This window comes from Chrysoperla carnea, chromosome X (genome assembly GCF_905475395.1).
Source record: "Chrysoperla carnea chromosome X, inChrCarn1.1, whole genome shotgun sequence".
Taxonomy (NCBI): Eukaryota; Metazoa; Arthropoda; class Insecta; order Neuroptera; family Chrysopidae; genus Chrysoperla; species Chrysoperla carnea.
Window position 1 is genome coordinate 23,546,816 of NC_058342.1, and position 23,842 is coordinate 23,570,657.

Consider the following 23,842-nt stretch of genomic DNA (forward strand, 5'->3'; position numbering starts at 1 on the left):
ATGAAATTTGTACAACTTTAAATTAAGTTTAACGCCAGTATACATTTTACGTGATACGTTAAGTAAAATTTTACAGTGCCAACTTCACAGGTTTCTTTTATTTGTTTAACAGAATCGATAAAATTTTTGCAGAAAAAACAAACAATTCTTTTGTTGATTATGAAAACCTTTTAATTAATTAATGAGTAAATATTATTAAATAATTAATGTAATTAAGAGGTCAATTTAATTACATATATGCAGCAAATGCATGTACATTTTTACGTCCATATAAAAACATTGTATGTAACAAAGGTATGTGATTTGTTTTCAGTGGTGGATTTAAGAAAAAAGCATAGTTGGAAATTCATATAAAAACCTCAGTTATAACATTAAACAACACAACCTCGGCTATAACAACATTAAAGGGAATAATAGCTTACAAATTGATAGGTGACTTTGAAGTGTTGCCTAAATAATGCCTCATTTCATACTGACACTATTCGATAATATTAAAGGGACTTAAAGTTGGGATACAATAAACACCCTATCTCCAAACATAGTCGAATTGTTTCACTAAAGCCATTTTTTCCAAGAAAAACTGAAAGCCTGACCCTCAAAAGACATGCTGAAACATCCAAGAGTCGTAAGAGACCTTTTACAACTTCTCTCATTAATGGTATGTTGAAAGTACGGTGAATGTTATTTTTTTTTGCGGTAAATGATAATTCAAAGTCCTTTGATCACAATAAACACAAACGCACGCCTCTTGCTATGCAAAATTGTGAATTATTTCATTTTAAAATTGTGATTGTTAACACAGTTCCTTATGGAAGAACTCACAATAATGTTAATTGTACAAAAATTAATCGATGATTGAGCTCCAAAAAAGTTGTCATCATAAAGAAAATAAATCACAGATTCTGTTTATGCAAAAAAATTCCCTTACAGCGTTTTTCAAAAAGAAAAACTAGTCAAATTGACGTATAAATTTTATCTTTAACAATATATTTAAAGCATTAAAAAACATTTACGTGATACAAATATTATTTTTATTCATAACGTAGATTTAAATTCAATGAATATAAATTAGTTGCTAACTTGACTATTCATGTCACGGCCGAACTACTTTAAATCTTATAAATTTCATAGTTAATAGTTCTTACTTCTCTCGTTTATGATATGTTGAAGCATAATATTAAGAAATTTTATGTAATCGTTTTGAAGCATGAAGGTTATAAAGAAGGAGAACGATCGCTATAGAAAATATTGTCCCCAAAATATGGACAAAATAAGTGAGGCGCTGGGATCGCTAAGTTGTCTCATTAGAAGCGGGCTGTTGTGCGCTAATTTCAAATGATCTATCAACGTTTAATATACGTGTATATAATATCATTCAAAGGAAAACAAAAAGCAAATAATGAAATTATTATTAATTATTATTATTATTTACTAATGAATAAATTATAAATTATCTATTCTACTTTATAAATTTATCTATACTACTTTATTAATTTGATTGGTACTAACTTCATCTACTTGTACTCATAAATAGCTAACTTCGCAGATACTACTTACCGATGACAGTGCGGCTGGTGGCTGAAAAATGAACTATAAATTCTACAAATTTTCAGGGACAGGTGCGCTAATGCTTTAGCACGTAGCGATCGTTCTCCTTCTCTCTAACCTCCATGGTTTTGAAGAAAAAAAATTATAGAAGTTCGGACACTCATATCTTTGATTGACATCATTGTTAATGAAACATACGAACGTCAGAAATCTTCCTTCGCTTTTCAAAATGATAATCAAAAATATGATAATGGATATATCAAGATATACTAAGTTTAGTCCCAAATTAATAACGATTAGAAATATTGGTGGTACGAACAAAATTTTAGTATAGGTGTTCATAAAATCATCTAATTAGTCCATTTTCGTTTGTCTGTTCGTCTGTCCGCCTGTGAACGCGATAACTCAAAAACGAAAAAAAGATAACAAGCTGAAATTTTTACCTGCTCAGGACGTAGAAAGTGATTTTGAGTCCGTAAATCAGCAACATAGGTCAATTGGGAAATTTGTAAACCGTAAGAGATAGAGCAAAAGTTTTAGAGTAAAAAATATCCCTCATGTAAAAATAAACAACTTTTGTTGGAATATTTTTTTGTTAAGTCAGCACTTAATTTTTTATTTTCTCATAAACTATACAAAATGGAAGATTGAAAATTTGTAGGTAACTTCAAATAGTGAGTCTATTAATTATAATTTCATGCAAAACCCATCAGATACTATTAAGTGGATTGAATAGAAAAAATTTCGAAATTTTTAATTTATTTAATTTTAAAAAAATGCAAAGTTTGATATTCAACACTGTGTATACACGGTATTATTAACAATTAACTTAGTAGTCAGTTGTTTATTTTCATTTATTATACCCTGTATATGAAATATATCAAGGTATACTAAGTTTAGTCCCAAGTTTGTAACGCTTAAAAATATTGAGGCTATGAACAAAATTTTGGTATAGCTGTTCATAAAATCACCTAATTAGTTCATTTTCGATTGTCTGTCTGTCCGTCTGACAACACGATAACTTAAAAATGAAAAAAGATATCAAGTTGAAATTTTTACAGCGTGCTTAAGACCTAAAAAGCTCAGCGTGCTCAAGAAGCAGAGTTGGTAAATGAGCAACATAGGTCGGCTGGGTCTTGGGTTCGTAGGACCCATCTTGTAAACCGTTGGAGATAGTTTAACCTTTACAAAAGTTTAAATTTAAGAACTGTCCCTTATAAAAAAATAAACAACTTTTGTTTGAAACATTTTTTCGAAAACATCCAGTCCATTTCGTATTATATGGAAATATTAGTCATGTGTGTGTGACATGTATGTATGGCTGCCTATCTCACTTTACTTACATGACGTGAAAAAACAAACTATTCCGTAACCAACACTGTCTATACATGGTATTTCAACAACTAAGTCAGTCAATTGTTTGTTTTCACTAGTTTTTTTATTACAATGTATGTTAGTTTATGATTAAATAATTGAATTATCCGAAATATTTAAATTAATTAATTTTATTACGTGTTACAAGACTTACTTCAATAAATTTTGTGGAAATAATATTTATAAATCTGTTTATGGGTAATGTATAAAAACATTTTTTTTTTTTTTTTTGTTAAAAAAAGTTTGTATAAATAGAGATTTATATTATATAACAGGACTTCATTACGAGGACGCATGCCTGTTCGGGACGAACATAATGTTTAGTGTACAATGTGTTTGATGGGATTGTTTATTTATACACATGGCGACCCGCGGTTTTTCTCCAGTATGAGGAAACCGTTGGTTATTAAGAAAATTTATGATTTGATAAAGCCCAATGGGATTGTTTGGAACCGTTTGTAGAGCTACATGGCCTATATGGTAGTGTAGTCGTTTCACGGTCTATGGAAATTCCAGAAAATCCCTTAAGAAATCTAGAAAATTTTGAAAAATTACCTCTTATTCAGAAATTTGTTCTATATATTCATAAAATACGTCTCGCAGTCGGGGGGAGGGAGTAGTTTAGTAGGTAGGTGTGTTGCTTAGAGAAAAAACTAGGGAGTCGCAAGAAAATTCCTAGAATGTTCCTATCTCCTGCAATTTCGATGAAAACTCCTGGAAACTAAGTTGGCATACGCCGGACAGCAATTATTTTCATTTTCAAATTCTACCGGTTTTGAAACATAAAACACCAATTTTTGAGGGAAGAGGGAGTCCTAAAATTTTTTCCGTGACTCGATTACAATCTTTTTAATTCTAACTAAAACATTAAACTAAAAAGAAAATAATTTTTCACAGTCGTAACATTTTTTTTACGAAATGTCACTCACAATAGACAAAGATAGATAAATGGCAGATTTAATGTCATCTATGATAACACAATAGATCTCACATCTAACAAAATAGATAGGCTAACGGGAGTATGTATCATTTGTTTACATGATTTATAAATTATTATATTCGTTATTACCGAAGAAGTATAACTCTCTTACGAGCGTTCATATAAGTACATGTATCCTTTTTTTCCCCCCACTCTTTCAACACTCTAAAGTGGTAGGGATGATAATAATTCTTGTGCTACATTTTCAAAAATTTGAAAATATTTTCGATTGAGTTTTGTATATGGTCAAGATCGGACCATTGTCCGTGAAAAAATAAGTTTCCGAACGTTATTTTTGGAGTTTATTCCTTAAGAATCGGATACAGAAAATTAAAAAAAGTATATAAAATAGTTAATTTTTCGATAATTTATACTAAAAAATATTCGAATATTTTTCTGTAATAGAAAATAAAGATGTTTCACCCTGTAATTTCAATATTTTTAATAAAATGATAATTTTCATTAAATATTTTCTCCAATTCCCAACGAACCAATCAAAAAATTCCTAAAATGAAAACCTATTACCAATTCCATGGAAATAGCTAGAAATATCAGGTTTCCACTAACAACGGTGCTCTGCTCAAACGATGCATTGCGCTTTGAAAATAACATATTATCGATTTTCCAGGACTAAAATGAAAATATCCATGCGCTATTTTATTATCGTATTTTCTTCTATAATATGATATGGTATATTTGATAAAGGTGACCTAACCTTTGAATAAAAATTAGCACTAGAATTTTCTCAGGCAAAAAAAGAATTGCAACAATACTTCGAGTTATTATTAATAGAAAATATTGTAAAAAGAACATTTTTTTTTCTGTGAATAGAACGAAATTGTAAAATAAATTGTTTGGAAAAGTGCAATGCTCCGTAATGGTTACTTATTTGGATTATTTTTCTTGTGCTCCTTAATTGTTCGTGCAAATTTTAATCCAAATGTGGGTACAATTAACGTATCTGTGTAAGTATAAAAATTTGTTTAAACCTAAAAGTGTAGAAATTTTCCCTTATCCTATTTTAATATATTTTTATAGAGTATCAACATGGGCGCAAAAGTTAGGTGGAGAATTATTCAATTTTGGAGAATATGTTACTCGAATGAAACAAGTTGAAGAGGTTAATTTAATTAAATTAATTTTTAAATACTATTAATATTTTACTTAATGATAGTTTTTTGTTCCTTTTAGAGTTATAAATTAGCTACGCTTGTTGAACGTGATGGTTCGGCTATTGTTCAAGATATTGCCAAAGAAATTAATTTAATGATGGATTTAAAAATTAGTGCAATAAAGGTAAATAATTATTATATTATTGATTAATTGTTTATGTTTATATGTATAGGCAATTTGTAGTACATGAATTTAAATATGTTGCATATATTTGGTGATTATACATTCAGAGTAATGTACAAAAGTGCGTTAAAATTAACAAATTTTCTTCTTAAAAAAATTAAGGTCTTTTTTAAGGGGGGTTAAAAATTAATTAATAATTATTTAATATTAAAATTTGGATTTTAATTCATTTTTTTGTTTACGATAAAGTAAAAACAATCGAAAAACGTTCAATTTTTCTTTCTTGTATTCTTCTCTCCTAAATTTTCCGTTTTTTTTTATTATTTCTTAGAGCTAGAAAAATTTTAAGAGCTTATTCCTTTAAAAAAATCGAGAAAATTACCGAAAAATTTTGGTTTCGGAATTTCGGAAAAATACCAAAATCGAAATCATTTAACGATTGGATGAGTAGTTTTTGAGATATCATATTGGATGAGTAGCATGGTCGTCGCCAAACGGGGGCCGGTAGGGACAGCTGCTAGAAATTCACAAAAATGGTTCAAAGCACCCACGAATTTTTTAACAAAAAATTTTCTTCCAAAAGTTACCCTTTTAAGCTTCTTAAAATTATCGAATATGTTTAGTATATAATAATAATCAATGAAGCTACCTACAAATTTACAACTCACAATCTTTTATAGTTCTTGCGAAAAACGAAACTAAATTTTTTCCCTTATTTGGACTCTCTGGTAAAAACAAAGTTATTTACGAAAAAATGTTTCAAACAAAAGTTTAATTTTTTATAAGAAACCTTTTTTCACATTTAAACTTTTTTCTATCTTAACTTTTTGTTCTATCTCTTATGGTTTACAAGATGGGTCCTATGGATTCAAGACCAAATGAACTTAAACTCCTTTCTTGGGTCTTGAGCACGATATAAAAATTTCAGCTCGATATCTCTTTTCTTCTTTCTTCTTCTTTTTACGAATACCTATTCGTTGATGCGTAGTCATGGTGGGGACAATATAATCGATGCCAGCGCTTCCAGTGAAAAATTTTGGCGATAAAGGAGGCTGTTATGACTAATTTGCAATTCTTTACATTTCAATGTTATAGAAAATGTCAAATTAAATTTATTGAAAAACACTAATTAATTAAACTTAATGCATTAAAAATTGTAAAAATCAGAAATCAAATTGCACAAATATTATTTTTCAAATGTAAATTATCATAATTATTTATTTAAATTTGTGAGACAATAATATTAAATTTTCAATGTAAGTCATAAATGCAATCCATACAATTATATATGCATCCATACAATTCTATAATTAAACGTTGTCATGGAAACGAAACTCGCGCAGAGTGCAAATATATCAAAATTTTCTTTCTAGCATCAATATTTCTAAGCGTTACAAGGAACGAAACTTTATATACTTTGATATATTTCATATATAGGGTATAGGACCAAACATGACGTATTTTTATTTAATTTTTTTGTTTGTAGCGAATTATGGATTCTGCTGAAAGTGCGGCAATAACCGAACAAAATGAAAATGTGCCGTCAGGTTATGCATATTTTAATGCGAAAAATTTAGTGCCACCACCAGAAAATGACACGGTCGGAGAAGGTTATCGAGAAATGAAATTAACACCCAACGAACATTTCTATAATCTTTCGGTGAATGTTTCCCATAGTGCTGTCCATGTACCAACGAATGTTTACGATCGATGTACGTTTCTAAACATACAATAATTTCTAACATAAATTTATTAATTTAAATATTGTTGTTGTAGCTCAAGAAGTTATCAAGGCAATCAAATGGTCGGAAAATTTAGATTCAATTTTTAAAAGTAACTATGATGCAGATCCCTCACTTTCATGGCAATATTTTGGAAGTTCGACAGGATTTATGCGACAATTTCCAGGTAAGTCATCCTTTGATAAAAAAGAGGGGGAGAGTTGAGTATTGATGGGAAAGGTAGTTTGGAATATTGCACCGACAGCGACTTAATATTTTTAAAATTTCAGCGATGGAATGGAAACAAGAACCAGTCGACTTATTTGATTGCCGAACACGATCGTGGTACATTGAAGCAGCTACTTCACCCAAGGATGTTGTAATTCTTGTCGATAATTCTGGTTCGATGACTGGATTACGAAAAGAAATTGCACGACATGTTGTTAATAATATTTTGGATACATTGGGCAACAATGATTATGTGAACATATTTTCATTTGCTAATGAAACGTTAGAGATTGTACCATGCTTCGAAGGTTTACTTGTACAAGTGAGTACGATGTTTAGTATTAGTTTATATTGGTGAAGTCCCTTGGTCAAGTTACTGGATCTAGTAAGTCATCTAAGAATTGATTGTAATTTGCTTGTTCAAGTAGATATATGATATTTAAGAATAGTTTAAACGATCGAAGTAACTTGATCGAGTTACTGGTCGATGTCGAGAACTGACTGTGATTTTGGACAGATATAGGTATAATAATTTCAAAAACTTTTCAAATTCTAGGCAACATTGGCGAATGTTCGAGAATTGAAAATAGGAATGGAGAGTATTGAAACAAATAATATTGCAAATTTTACGGCTGCACTAATCAAATCATTCGAATTATTGTTGAGTTATCGACGAGAAAAGGAAGGGGCACGCTGTAATCAGGCAATTATGTTGATCACCGATGGTGTACCATATAATTTTAAGGAAATATTTGAACATTACAATTGGCAAGAGTTACCATCGATGCCAGTACGAGTTTTCACATATCTAATCGGACGTGAAGTTGCGGATGTTCGCGAAGTCAAGTGGATGGCATGTGCGAATCAAGGTAACTATATTAACTTGAATCTTTTGATATCCAGATTATTTAGTTCAAGGTTACTGGACTCTCCGAAAGAAATGTTATTTTCTCCATTTCGATAGTTTCTCTCAATAAATTGCACTCAACTGTTGATATAACTCAGTAAATTTTATGAAGTCAGTCAAAAAACTGTCCCACGGATAAATAGAGAATCGAAATACTAATTTTTCCTCTTCTCGTACATGTCTTTATCTTGATTGACAGAAAAATATTATATTTAATTAAGGTAATATGGTAGTATCGAAATCATACCACCCTTTTTTCAGGATATTACGTACATCTAAGCACTTTTGCGGAAGTCCGGGAACAAGTGTTACAATATGTACCGGTAATGGCACGTCCAATGGTATTATCAAAATCTGAACATCCTGTAATATGGACACCGGTTTACGCAGATGTGACAGATCCAAAAATGACAGATTGGTTATGGGAAATCAAAGAACGTGAAGAACAGAAAGAGAGCATACAAAGTTATCGAAAAAATAAACAATTTTTTAAATCAAAAGAAGAACAAGATCGGCGATTTGTTGAGAAACAAAAACGGGTATTTTTTTTTTTAATCATTAAATTTTTTATAACCTTTTGTCTTAAAAAGCAAGAGCTTAAGTCATATACAGTGCAATTGTACAAATCGTTTATACGAACAAAATTTAAGCTTTAGTGGCAACCCTAATAATTTAGGTGGCCACTGCTTTCAGAAGTGGGATCAAGCTGTTAACGATAGATTTTGACTGTATATGATAAAGTTGGCTTTCTTATATTGATATGCGCACATGATTTAGAACACTTTATTTTATAATCAAAACGCATGCGTATTACATAATTGAATGATACATTTGTTTAGAAACATGATCAACATGGTGACATGCAATCGTATAAATTAATGACATCAGTTTCGATGCCAGTATTCGATAGGCGTGAATTAGCTGTAAGTGATGATGAGAAAATAAACGGCGTAAGTATCATATGTTTTCGTAAACACATTTTGTAATTTGTATCAATTTTTTGTTTGCGAAATGTGGCATATTCTCTTCGCCCCAAATCTACATCAGAACATCACTGAAAATATACTCGTAAATGAGGCAAATTGGGTTACAATTACCAGAGAGGTATTTCAGATCACTAATCAGTACAGAAATCAGTTGAAACAATTTATTTTTTAATAATTATATAGAATATAATATAATAATATAACCGCATCGTAGAAATATAATCAGTAAAACTCAGTACTAATTCCGAATATCAGAAAATTGTACTTTGAACCTTAATTCAATAATTTTTTAATTATAATAATTAATTTGAAGTAGTAGTTTTCAGTTTCAAGTATTTCAATTTCTCATTTTTAAGTTTAATTGCTAAAAATATAGATATCGTCTTAGTTAGGTTTTATAATTTTTATATTTCATACCAATTAGTCAAATTTTTTTATTTAATAGTTAGTGATTTTTTTACAGTGTTAAGAGTTCTCGTCATAATTTCTATTTCGAAGCCATTTTTCTACTAATTGAGCGTTTCGATGTTTAGCTGTCTTCACATAGTTTTTAGTCATGGTTTATGGAGTTCTTGGTTTTTTTACACTACCTGCAAATTAAGCTTGAAAATTTGGGTGTAGGGTCACTTAGTGTTAAAAAGCACTTCCTTTAGAAAGTATCCACTTCTGGACCACTTCCTCCTACTATATGTTGAAATATCTTCTTTTTTTTTGTAATTTTAAGATTTTGCGCACTTCCACAGCCCCTCTAAATTGAGCTCTTTGCAAGTTGTACATGTAGGACCTTCGGAGATTGTCCATAAATGATAGCCTAATTGACTAGGTTCAAACAACCGACCTAATACTCTTCTCAATTGAACTTTTGTACAGTTTCAGCTGACTTAATTTTGCTTTTTGTGGCCAACTACAATTAAGTCTATTATTTTTTAACTCCCGAAATCAAAAAAGGGGTGTTATAAGTTTGACCGATATGTGTGTCTGTCTGCCTGCCTATCTGTGTGTCTGTGTGCCTGTCTGTGGCATCGTAGCGCCTAAACGGATGAACCGATTTCGATTTTATTTGTTTCGTTTGAAAGGTAATTTAATAGGGATTGTTCTAGGCAATTTCAAGTGCGAGCTTAGGATTCCGTTCCCGGCACAACTAAAAAATAAACGATGATCCTCAAAATCGGTTCAGTTTGGAGAAGGCTCTAAGAAAAAGGTAATTTTATGGAGAGTGTTCTTAGATACGCTTCAAGTGCGAGTTTAGCGTTCCGTACCCGAAAAATTGTACGTGTGTTTTTTTTTAAATTTTTTAAATTTTACTTGTCTCCCACGAAATTCTAATTATCAAGACAGGCTTGTATTTTTCTATGGGAATCGCACTCTTTGTTTTGGATGGCTCCCCTCAAGCTAGAGAAAGCCTATTCATTTTCGGAGCCTAATTACTCAGAGCCTGACGGTTCATTTTCTCGAAAAAACATTCATATATAATCTTCTTTAGCCATCTTGACGCCTCGAAGGCCCAAAGTGGTAGAAGTGAAGAAAGGATCGAAGTTAGGCAATTAAGCCGTTCTCGACTGTTTTTACCGACCCCAAGCTAACCCATTCCCTCTACCCTACTAAATTTATTTCATCTAGCTCTTTGGCCAATGTTAAACTACTCGCCTTCTTTACGAATAACAAGACGGACCTACACTTTAGTTGTTTAACCTCGAATTCCTCCATTTCTATCGAGCCGAATCCTGGGTATCTTATTTTGACTTCATGAGAACATTTTTCCAGGAGGTTTAATAATATATAATCCGCCTACTGGCAGATTGAACAGGTCATATTACCCTCCAGTCTTATGAGGGTAACAGCTTTACTCTCCTCGCACTTGCATAATTATCACGAACCAATTAGTAGAGAAATTAGCAAATATGAAAACGTTTTCGTTTTGGAATTAGAGATGAATTTACCAAAAAGATTTGCTTCAAAATATGTATTTCAAGATTTGATTAGGTGGATGCTTGAAGATTCTTAACACTGTAACAGAATTAATTCCCACTTAGGTAATATATATTTCAAGTAGGCTGTGCAGTTTTAAAGAAGTTTGAAGATGTGTCCCGTTAATAACTAGTGTTTATTTAGGCTATAGTCTTGTTCTTAATATGACTATTTTTAGAAATTACTAGTGATCTCGAATTCTACAGGAATCAACAATATTTAATATTTATTCGTAATTAATTTAGTTATATAATTTTTAAAATGTTGGTAATAAACATATTTTGTGTATTGAGGCGCTACTTCATTACTTTTTTTTTTCCATTTCTTTTTTAAGAGTTAGATTAGTGCATTATGTTTTAATTTGATTTTGGTTTTATTTTATTTTATTTATATACAAATGGATAATGGTTAATTTTTAAAAGAATATCTAAGTTTTTTTTTTAAACCTGTTAGAATTTTTTTTCACTCAGAATATATTTTATGCTTTTTTATTTAATTTATAAAGTGTTGCTGTAAAAGCTATTATGTTTTGATGGTGGAAATCAAGAACTTATTGGCGTACGTGTATTATTCAGGAAAAATTTGGATTTTCTAGAGAGGTCAACGAAGTATTTGAAAATGTATTTTAGGTGTGGTGCTTTCCCTCCTACATTGATTTTTGTGGGAAACACACAGATTGAACAATAGGTACTAAAAACTTATCAATCTTGAGTAATATCTACAAATTTTAAATACTTAAGAAATCAATTTTTATTCTCACTCGATCATCCCCAAAGTCTAAGTGGGCGGGCTTGGTCTGCAATCAACTATTCAATCGAAGACCTGATAGCCATTTTGTTGCCTCATACTTATTACAAAAAACATTGCCTTTTTTAATCTTCATTAAATTTTTTTTATTCCGGGTTTCCATTTGTGGGCGTCGATACAGCGACCGCCATTCCCCGATTTGTGATTCCTCATCTTTTGGGGTTGGTTCGAACAGCAAATTTTCTTGTGATAGCTCTTATGGCTACGTTAATCGCGAATTTGTGCGCACCTATGTTTCCTTTTAGATCTCTGGGGGTTTCCCTTCACATATCACGAGGAATCCAGTCATATCTTTGTCATCGCGAATTCAAGAAAGTACCTGTCTACAACTGATCACTGCCCTTCACTCTTGACGCTAAACTTTTTACTGTATCCTAGCTGTCCAAATACATTATGACATCTCCGGATGATCGGTCAATGTTATTTATGAACCTGGCCCATAAGCCCTAAAAGGAGCGCCACGTTTTTATGAGAATAATTAATACTGATAAGAAAGGTACCGCAAATGAGTTCCTTGCACCTAGTCTAAAGGGCTCTCTGCTGGTTGTTCTCAGCCTGTTATCCGGAGGTGAAAAATTTCCGTTTCCGAGTAAGAGGTGCTATTTTAAGCAGATTATGCTATAGGAGTATGTCAAAGCTAGAAACCGCGCTAGGAAGCTCAGACCTTCTTCTTCAAAATTGCTTCCATAATTGATGGATCCAAGATTTCGGACCCAAACATTCTAAACGATACCCTTGCAGATTTCTGCAGGTGCAAATAACATGTACGGAGGTTTCTTCATCAGACCCTACAAATAAGACCCTACAAATAAGTGGATCGTCTGATATCTCCAAGTTATGAAAGTGTCAGTTCAATCGACAGTGCTCTACCAAGAGAGTATCAATGTCCTACTTTTTAAAGAGTAAAAATTATTGATTCTTAAATATTTCGAGATTGATAAATATCTAAAAATCTTAAGAACACAATGTTTTAAGCTTTTACGGTGACATATACATTACATATAATATACATATATATTTTAAATAATTCGAAACAAAATAATTTTTTCCCCCCGTAAAATATGTTTTTCTACACTTTAATTATTTGAGTATGATGTAATTTTGTTAATAGACGTTTCTAGGTTTTAGTCATTTTTGTATGATTTCCAAAATAAATTTACGACAATGTCATTTTTATTGAACAATAGGGTATTATCGTTAGTCAAAAATAAATTATGAAATTTGAAAAAAGTTAAAATATATGTAAAAATGTATACTTAAATATTCTGATTTCGAGTCATAAAGGCAAAATTAAAAATCGTTATTTTTTAAACTGTATATCACGTGACCTAAAACTCGGGCTAGCCTTGCTGTGATGTCATATCGGTATGAGCCATAGACCATCAATTAGTTCAGTGTTGACAACTTGGTATAATATATCCATAGATAATAATATATCCATAGATAATTTATATTTATTATAATTAGTTGTCTATGAATATATCTTTCAAACTTATTTGTGTTATTTCGTTTAATGATACCGATATTACGTTATCAAATTGGATGCCCGCGTTTTTGACAGTTTAAGAAAGGTTTAAAATTTAATTTAAGTTTTTGGCAAGAAAGCGTGTGTATTTTTCCGAAATAAATTTTTGATGGCTTTTATTAGCAAAATCAACATTTTGAGGTACTTTTTGAAAAATAGTAGAATACCCTATTTCTTGTATAGAAATGTTCAATCTTATTTTAAAATTGCCTTTAAACGCGAAAATAAACATGTCTGTATCTTAAAATAGTACTCTTTTCTACCACCAGGTGAAAGTCTGCTGAACAGATTTCCTAATATCTTTTTTAAAAGGTTGATAATACTTATAATAAACGAATGAAAATGCAGGTAATCCTCATTTTGAAGATTTCATCGAAAAGAGCTGTGATTTTATATCGATATGGTTTGGATATTGTCGTAAATCTATTATGAAATGATACGTAAATTGAATAGGATAATAGTAGACTTAATTTTCGTGTATGTTCTTTTAATTTACAAAAAATAATGGTAGTTTAAAATATTTTCGTAAAAATTATCTATTATAAAAATATTATTAATTTATTTTCTGTATAATTTCTGGTAATATAGACACGGGTTGCAAATTTATTGGGAGTTGCCGGTACCGATATTCCTATTCAAGATATTCAAAGGCTTATGATGCCGCATATTGTAAGTATTTCGGGCGAAACTAAACTTAATATTATTCAAAATTTATTTAAAAAAAAATTGTTTATGTTTTCAGCTGGGTGTTAATGGTTACGCTTTTATTGTAACAAATAATGGTTTCATCTTAATTCATCCCGATTTACGTCCAGTGGTATGTGAGAGATTGTAGAACATATACGATTATGGGCAGTAGAAAGTTTAATTTTTTTTGTTGAAAACCAGTTTCAGGGTATTTTGAAACCTTCATATAACAGTGTTGACATGGCTGAAGTTGAACTGATTGACGATAATCGGGAACCGAGAAATTTTGATCCAATGCTATTAGAAGTATGTTATATTTAGACACTGAGAGATAACTGTTTGTTCAATGAGAGAATAGATTACGATTTTCTTTTAATGCCAGACAGGGGCGTACCATGTATGACAGGGGTTAGACCTATATGCCAGACAGGAGTATTTATGAGTGATTGCTCCTGAACCTGAATTACTTTTGGCTGGTTAATAGTATAATTTAAAAAATTTCTAGCAAATATATTCTGATTTGTTCCACTGCAAAGCCAAAATTCAAATTTGCCCCATTGCAGGGCAAAATATTTTGCTTTGCCCCATCTCAGAGCAAAAACTCAAGATTTACTCCAACTTGGAGAAAAATCCGGGTGCGAAATCGAAGTGAAATCTAGCCTTGTTTCAGACAGCTATCTCTCAAAACATTACTCAATATTTGAAAATAGAAATGAAGATTTTATTTTTTCCAGTTAAGAGACGCCGTTATTAACCAATCTATTGGCAGGATCACACTCAGTGTTAAATACCACTACGATGATATGGTAAATATTTCTAATACAAGGGCGAATTTGGAAATGCCAAATAGATATGGCCAAATTAAAATCTGAAACGTTCTGAGATTTGCCTGAAACTCTCTAAAATTAAATTCTGAAAATGGATTCTTCATCGATATCTCGGAATTTATATATTCTGCATCTTTTTAATCTCCAAATCCCTTTTTTTAGATTCACTTTTTTCAAGTGGCTGATCAGAATATGACGTATCTTGGCATAGTTGTCACTAGCATGAAATAATTGAGGGGGCACTGAAACATGGGGAATAATTTTTGTTCTATTTTATCTACTTTTTGATTGTATTTTTTAAAAATTGAGGATTATTGAAAGGACGTCTATACATCTATGAGATGCGTTGAAATCTAAACTAGATTTCCAAAAGAAAGTACACAATTCTCTAAATTCGCCCTTGATATCTAATCACACATACATTATTTATTAACCAAGGTTAAAACAAACGATTTTTATAGAGACGTGTGTCAAAAATGCGTCGACAATATTATTATTATGGCATGAAAAACACACCATTTTCACTTGTTATTGCCATACCAGAAACTTATGGTCAATATCGTGTCCAAATACCAAGTTCAGAAGATATACATCGGTTGCGTGCACAAGGTAAAATGGCCACAGAATTTTTCAAGGAAAATTGGATCATTCATCCTGATTGGTAAGTTAATGTGCCAGTTTTAAATCCGATCTTGGTCACAAAATCAAAACTAATGGGGAAAAATAATTTTTACCAGGACGTATTGTAAATATTTACGATATGATCCAGAACGTCGTCCACAATTTTCAACGCCTGAACAAGAATTGCTACACTTTTTAGATCGAATGAATACTGGACCATGGAAATGGTTAAAACGTACTGCTTTTCCTCCGGAGATGAGTAAGTAAAGTTTTGATACAAGAGGTTGGAACATATCCTTCCCATTTAGCACTATTAAAGTATAACTCGAATTCTTCGATGGCTAGAATTTTCATAACCCCTCCATTGTCTATAGTTTTTGTATCCATTAAGCCACTGGAAAGGCTAAAAGACTAGATCTGCCTCAATAACTTTTTTTCTTCGGCGTGCAGTTTACGATACGGTCTAATTACCTGGGACCACTATTACTTGAAGTTGATAACATTAGACCTCGATAAATCAAACCAAAATAAATCGAAAAATTCGAATTTTGATTCAAAATAGATACAGTGGATGAAAACTTTAACCTAAAAAGCACTAAGCGAATTATTTATTTCAGCAAACACCACCACTGGAAAATCAGAAAAAGTGGAAAAAGATTCTTATTTTTGTAAGTACTTCGGGAATAAATTTCTATACATTTAGGATGTACTTAATAACCAAAATTTTCATTTAGGTGACAGGGATTTAATGCAATCACTTGTTTGGGACGCCAAGATAACATCTTGGTTTTCCAATAATATTACAGACACGCCGAAAGAAGATAAAAGGTATGCGTCAATTTTGTATCTGTTTAGACACTTTTCACTTTTCTTTATGTTTAGCGGCATGAAATTTCAAAGGTTTTATTTCTTAGGAAAAACATTATTTTCTTATATAAAAAAAAAAAAAAACAATCATTTATTTTTAACGCACTTTATTTTAATTTAATTTTTACCAATGGATAGCCCAATAGCCATGTTGATGGTATTATTGCCCAGGTAAAGTATTTCTGAAGCAAATTAAAAATTTCGTCACAAATTTTTTATAATCTAGAAATATCGATCAATTAAAAGGTTAATTACACAAAACTTCAATTTAAATCTGACTGGATAAGCTTTGGTATTTAAAAGGACATGTCCTAACGTAACTTTTAAGAAACGGTGACAACACTTGAAAGTTTAGGAAAGGAGAGGTTTCCTACGCCCTAAAATGAGTAAAAAACAACTCACCGACATAAAAATTAGAAAAATAATTGATTTTGTTCTATTACCCGCAAATTTTATCCAATTTTGATGTGGACTAAATTTTTTTTATCACTTCATGTGAAGACTTGTCACTGGATAAGCAGAAAGGTGAAGTATGGGTCATGGGTGTCACCAAAGGGGGCAGATAAGGGCAGCTGCTCCTCTCTAGAAAAAATTTCATCTCACTACGTATTATGATAGTCGGCAAATCGAATTATGAAATCGAATCATACGCATTCAGTATTGCCAATTTTAAAAATAACATTAGGATATACACTGCTCAATCCGCCAGGTTGAAATTGAAGTAACTAACTTCCTAGGTAGAATGATTTATAATAAACCCAAGATATAAATATTTACGCGCTAGTTTCACCAATATTTTGTGTCCTTAATCCAAACAATATCAAAAATTTGATTTATTAGAATAAGTAATTTGTACTGCTTTCGTAGAAAACCCTTTAAGTATCTTAAAAATCAATGTATACAATACATATACTTTCTAAAAAATCCTTTCCCAAATCATCGAATGATGTCGATTTTTGTGTTTATGGGTAGAAATTTCCCTATATGAATCTAATTTGAAGTAATTTTTTTTTTGTTTATGACCCGAAAAAATTTTTTTATACCCTATACCTCTGTTCAAAATCAAGATACAGACAAAAAAGCAAATATCCACAAAAAAAGTTTGTTTCAACTATTTCTGCAGGAAATTAATTTTTTAAATTAAAAAAAAATACTATTCCGATGTAAAATTTTATTCTCCAATCTACAAAAATTTTACTTGAAAGTTTGCTTTGTTTACGAGATATTTGGACAAAACCAAAAGGGGTGTTTTCACCCTTACCTTCAGTTTCGACCCTCTCATTTAATAGCACTCCGCGGTTTTTTCTTCTTTAATAACCCATTGAACGATTCCTGCAACTAAAACCCGCGAACGCCTTAGTTCCTAATTGCCTTGCTTTTTAATACCTAATCAAAAGACTAGACGTCCAATAATTTTCAAAAAATCAAACCTATTTAAAAAAATTGATTATATTTTTGTCTCCAATTTTATTAGTTGTATTAATTTTGGTAATTTTGACCTAACAACTAAAAAATCATGTGCATTCGAAGATTTGGGGAAAGGTTTCTGAGTGCGTACAGTTGCGTGTCTTCAAAAATAAAATATTGCGTACAAAGTTGAATTTATGCTTATTCGAACTTCTATAAATCAAAATTATATCGAGCATTCATCTTTATAAGAAAAAATTAGGAAAATTCAGACCATTTTTCGCTCTCTTCATTTGATTTATCGAAGTTCATTCCTTTTTGTAAATAATTATTATAAATAATTTTTCTTTTAAATATAATAATTTTAAATACTACCGGATGTCTCGTAAGTATATTTTAGCAAAAGAAAAAGAAAAATAATTCTAAGCCAAAATCGGGAAAATACTCTTTCCAATAATCTGTGCACACAAGGAGCCATCTATCGCTTTGATAACGGAGTCGAACTACTTTTTACACAAAGATCGATCTGAAATTTGAACTTAAAACAATATTGAAGTGGTCTGTTTAGGCCTGCGCAAATTCATCGTCTTCGCAAACAGTAGATGCTGCTTGCAAAAATATTAAAAAATGTTTAGATTGATAAAAAATGGCAGCCGTACAATAAAATTCACTTTATTTAATTCATAGATCTTGTGATAATCTGATAATAAAAGATCAATCTCCAACGATAGATCGCAGCACTTGTGTACCAGCGGGGTGGAGGGGTTATTATCTATCAAATATATCGTGAAAATTGCTAAAACATTACCGATTTTGTATTCCACAGAAATGAATTTATACAACGATATGGTTTAACAATTGTTTTTGTATCAACGCATAGTGGCCTTACACGATGGCAAGATTTTCCATCACCTCGACAGAGTACATCAAACGAACCGTAAGGAAAATGAATCGGAAAATTTTGGAATTCATTTTTAATATTTTCTTATATGTTTGTTATTTTGTAGACATTTCAGTGAAATTTATAAGCGTGCTATCGATGAAACCTGGTACAAGAGAGCAGTTGAACACTATTTTATAAATCCCAGATCTTTTGTTTATTCTGTGCCTTTTGATGTTGGTAAGTTTCGAGGAGTTTATGATGAATCTTAGATTATGTTAAGTTAGATTCAAAGGCTTTCTCAAACAGCCGGACTACCGAATAGTCGGAATGTGGGGTGCTTTTTAGCGTGACGATGTGTGACAATTCGGGAGGGAGGATCCAAGAAAGCTTATAGAAAGCGGGTCTAGAAAGTATGACGTTATATTTGGAGAGGGGTTCAGCAAATGTGACAGTACTATGGAGACGGGGTACAAAAAGACGAAATTTTGAATGATGTATTTTATGAATGGTCCCTGGGTCGCCACAATAAAATTTTGCACCATTCTTAGCACCCTTAAGAACTGCTCCCAATAAAATCTAAACCCATTTGTACAAGATTTAAATTTTAAATGTTCAGGTGATAAAAAAGACACTTTAGTAACAGCAACGCACGCAATTGTTAAAACGGAAAATGGTCGTGAAAAAATTCGAGCACCAGCTGCGGTCGTTGGTTTCCAATTCTTACATTCAGCTCTGTATACTCTTTTCAAAAATATTACCTCAAGTGTACGTATTTCAATAATATCTCATTCACTGTTACACCCTGTAAAATGAATTTATTTTTATAGTGTGGTGGAATAAAACCATGCCAGAAGACATGTACGTCCGTTGATTTGGATTGCTATATTCTTGACAATAATGGTTACATAATTGTTAGTGAGAATATGGCGCATACGGGACGCTTCTTTGGTGAAGTTGATGGTTTCATCATGGAATTATTAATCCAAGAACATGTCTACCGTAAAGTGCAAATTGTTGATTATCAAGCGGTCTGTTTTGAACAGCCGGAAGTTACAAATCCAGCATCACATATACCAACTGTACGTAAATATCCCTATAATCATTCCCCCGTTTAAAAAAATTGATGCCTCACTGAAATGTCTCTCTAGCTTAATTGTTAAAGCAATATGCCTGCAAAGCAATATTAATTAAAATTCGTGAGCCTCAACGTAAAGAATAGTTCGTGTCTTTGCCTGGAGGCATTCAGCAGCGCTAGTGCAGCGCAATGCGAAGTTTCTTAAGATTCAATGAACAAGATGACATAATCTATATGCCGTATAGAATTATAGATGATACCCGTTAAGATCATTGGCTACTGGTTATCGAATGATAGACAGTGAATGAACAAATGTATCAATTTTTGCCTTATCCGTATCTCCCAAATTAGGCCTCAGATCCAAATTTGGAAAAGAGTTTTTTTGTTGCTCTTGATTAGCTTATTTTCGGAAGCTAGGTTTCTACAGTCAATAACAGAACATGTTGTATATTACATATATACAGGGTATAAAAATACAAAATTTAATAATTATTTGTTTGATTCGAACAGCCTTTAATGTTTTTTAAACATATCATGCAATGGGCAATCAGTTACACAATATGGATGTTTGCGCAAACCACATTCATATTTTCGAATACAATAAATGCATTTAGCTATGCATCAGAGGACATAAGTTCAGCGTACGAAGCATTCGAACCAGATCCAACCGTGTCCGCTGATCAACCACCAGTGAAAATCAATGAAAAAGAATTCGACATAGATTCAGCGCGAATCAATCAAACACGTCCAAAGCCATGCGATATGGATGTGACATTATACGAAATGCGATTTCCAAAAGATAAAAAAGCACCGTATCCATTTGGACAGCCGTCACACTGTAAGGGGTAAGTTCGAAAAATCGTAAGCCAAAAATATTGTCACATTAATTTTTTTTTTCAATTTCTTTATTTTCAATATCTGTTTTGTTGAGCCTGGAGTACAAGCAGATACCTTTTCATAATGGCTTACAGTATTTGTTTGTGTACGGAGCCAGAATGCAAACGGATACCTTTTACCATAATTCGGATAATAATATCTGTCTGTTATTTGTTAAGTGAGCCACAATACAAACAAATTTTATTATCCGGCTTGATTAACAACATAAAGGTAAAAGTAAAAAAGTTGAAAAAACCCCCGAACCTTCGAACTTACATAAAGAATAACAGAAACGAGAAAAGATTATGCACAGATTAGCCCGGATAATGTGCATAATTTTGTCTAAGTTTCTGTTATTCTTTTCGAACTTCTTCTGTTCTAGTGGGGAAGAATCACCACGGCCATTTGTTGTCGAACAAATTTCGAACAGCAACATGATTCTATTGGTTGTTGATGCGTTATGTAAACGTGATGAAAATGTTGGACCGATTATTACACTTCCGCAAGAATATAAATATAATGGATCAGATACGTTGTCATGTTTCAAAGTTCGTAGTCCCGAACTTTCGAGACGAAGACCAAGTAGTTGTATTAGTTCGCATATGAATGTAAGTATACAAGATTTTTTATACATGTAGGAGCTGCGTACACTGAAAAAAATTAAAATAATGACAACCTTATCGAATTCATTGATACAAAAACACTGAAGTTAAATAAACAAAATCATTACTTCTATGAAAGAAATTTATTTTAGTTTAAAGTCATGCATTTTATTGATGGAAAATAAAATTGTACTTAGTTGGAATATATAATCGTGTAAATAAAGCGAATCGATGAATTAAAAGAAAATTTCTTTGCGTTTGCTTTAAATAGAGTATTTGGTTATTGTGATCGCATGTCTATCATGTCTAGTCCATATGTGATTGAGCAACCATCATGAAGATTGTTGTTACCAGTTGACAGAGAGTTTGAAATAAACAATGATCATTTTTATAATAATTATCATACTTTTTGGTGTGAAAAAGAATATGAAACAAGCATCGATAGCGGAGTTGGTTAAGCTTCAGACCTAAGACACTAAAATCAATGGTAATCCATATGTTGCTGGTTCAAATCCGACTTGAAGAAATCTATTTTTTTTTTAAATAAACCTATTAGCAGGTATAAACCTTTTTTTTTAACCTGCTCGTGTAGTTGTGACAATCACATCACTATTTTGTTATAGTATTTATAAGTGGTAGAATGGTAAATAAACCTATTAGTAGGTATAAAACTTTTTTTTAACCTGCTCGTGTAGTTGTGACAATCACATCACTATTTTGTTATAGTATTTATAAGTGGTAGAATCAATAAAAAAAATATTATTTAAATTTATGTTTATGCATTTCAAAACAACAATATTTGAAATTTTTTAGACAGTATATTACTTTCATAGAATCACCTCATGCGTTTGTGTCAACTTCACCACTCAACCACGTACGGTAGTTGTATGACATTCGTGGCACCATTCGCCATCTTTCGGTTGGTATTAAGAATTTTTTTCAGTGTACTCTTAGCGAATTTTCTGTGGCTTAAACTTACAAAAAATACTTATATTTTAAAAAATATTGTTTGAAATTTTTCAGGAAAGTGAAATTGAATTATGTGGGAAAGGAAATCGTATAGAAAATTCTTTAAATATGCTATTAAGTATTTTATTCGTTTTCATAACAAGGCTTTTTATTCACTAATCATTCATGTTGAGTTTTTCTTAAGCCTTGTAATGAATTTTCTGTGATATCGAATATTCGCTATTAATTAACTTTTATAAAAAAAAAATAATAATAAAAATATTTAACAAAAAAAAAAATAAAATAAATAAATAAATAAAGAACAAATTGTTATCAACAATTTTATAAAGAAATTTATTGAGTCAGTATTTGAATCTCTGAAATGTACCAGACTTGTAATAAATATAAATACACTTCGCAAAAAAAATAATGGTGATAATTTTTGCTTCGATAACTTTGTTATCCTTGATCATTTGGATTCAGCTGGAGCTTAATTTAAGCAAAGAGAAGTGCGCTACTCAAATATACCCTAAGACACGAACTGTTGTAATAGTAAATAGAAATTCAACACTTCAATTTTAACAGAATTTGGTCCAAATAAAATTATCAAAAAAATTGAACTTTTGAACTTTGAACTTTGTCCGCCATTTCCACCATTGATAAAAAGCGGTAGGGGATGATAATAACTTTTGAGCTATTTTCAAAAAGTTGAAGGAATATATTTTCGATTGAACTATTCTAGATTCACATTAGAAATTAGGATAATTTTTTGAGGTGAATGAGAATAAAGTTTCTTTTTTGCGAAATTTATATTGAATTAGAGGTGTCCCAGAATCTATCACATGAGCAAAGCAGAGAGATGCAAATGATGAAATTCAACAAAGTATGTCTCTTTGCAGTTTTAGGATCCGATATACCATTAATCTCTAATCTACCCTTGCGTCAAAAACAACACATATCAGAAAGTTATGAATTTCTCCAAACTATTAATTTTTCCGAAAAATAACACTGGAGCAAAGTTTTTCAACGAAAAATTTCCCTTTTATAATGTACAGTTTTTATTTTTCAATGTTCATCCATTTTCCGGAAAAGTTAAATAAAAAGTATGTGTTTTATTGAGGGTAGAATGAAGGTTAAATTTGTCTGGTATTCTGTCAGATACAAATACTCTCACCACGAACCCATATAACAAGGTCGTGAAACTCGAGTGGAGAGGGCAGCAGGAAAAAAGTGGCCCATCTGGGCGAGGTCTAGTTCTGCGCACTGTGCATTATCCTGTCTTTTGTTATCAATTTTTTGTCTCTTATTATCAATCAATTGAAAATAATCTTGCTCGTTTGAGAGAAAGCCGTCTGATGCGCAGTACAAAGTACGCAACCACCGATGATACGACCCCGCCAATATAGGCGCCGTAAATTCAATCACGGGCGCTTATAAATCGGTATAGGAGTTTCACGCCCTTGCTACATGGGCATTAAATTTAACACCAAAAAAAAAGGTAAAACAGTTCTGCCAACTAAATAAAAACCTAGCTCGTTATTTTAAAATTAGATAAATCATTGTCATTATAAGAGTTTAAATAAATTTTGTATAAAAAAAAAATTAAAAGTAATTTGTTTTTAAAGCTTATGAATTCCGCTAGAAAAATTGAAAACTTGCATACAAAATTTGCTCATTTCAAAATTTTCAGCACTATTCCTGGTATATGTT

General features: G+C 31.3%; 1 protein-coding gene across 3 annotated transcripts; it reads left to right on the forward strand.

Moving 5' to 3' along the window:
* The first annotated feature begins 4,732 nt into the window (after positions 1–4,732).
* On the forward strand, positions 4,733–22,315 carry LOC123302470 (voltage-dependent calcium channel subunit alpha-2/delta-3). 3 transcript variants are annotated; one of them, XM_044885391.1, is made up of 26 exons: positions 4,733–4,866; positions 4,940–5,021; positions 5,093–5,197; positions 6,684–6,909; positions 6,974–7,105; positions 7,209–7,468; positions 7,703–8,015; positions 8,315–8,592; positions 8,893–8,976; positions 9,101–9,157; positions 13,928–14,008; positions 14,082–14,156; positions 14,228–14,332; positions 14,761–14,832; positions 15,315–15,514; positions 15,591–15,733; positions 16,092–16,142; positions 16,209–16,302; positions 16,480–16,512; positions 18,575–18,685; positions 18,756–18,868; positions 19,248–19,396; positions 19,459–19,710; positions 20,217–20,551; positions 20,965–21,190; positions 22,208–22,315. In XM_044885391.1, exons 1-26 carry the CDS (start codon positions 4,769–4,771, stop codon positions 22,310–22,312), a joined length of 3,780 nt encoding a protein of 1,259 aa, XP_044741326.1. In that variant the 5' UTR covers positions 4,733–4,768; the 3' UTR covers positions 22,313–22,315. The 3 variants fall into 3 exon arrangements, with proteins under 3 accessions (XP_044741326.1, XP_044741327.1, XP_044741328.1); XM_044885392.1 differs by lacking the exon at positions 9,101–9,157 and having other exon boundaries at positions 8,893–9,003; XM_044885393.1 differs by lacking the exon at positions 16,480–16,512.
* The last annotated feature ends 1,527 nt before the right edge of the window (positions 22,316–23,842 follow it).

Coding starts and splice junctions, on each gene's coding strand:
- LOC123302470 (XM_044885391.1), top strand. CDS start 4,769: ATGCTCCGTAATGGTTACTTATTTGGATTATTTTTCTTGTGCTCCTTA. Junction 5,022..5,092: donor GAATGAAACAAGTTGAAGAG/GTTAATTTAATT, acceptor TGTTCCTTTTAG/AGTTATAAATTAGCTACGCT. Junction 15,734..16,091: donor TGCTTTTCCTCCGGAGATGA/GTAAGTAAAGTT, acceptor TATTTATTTCAG/CAAACACCACCACTGGAAAA.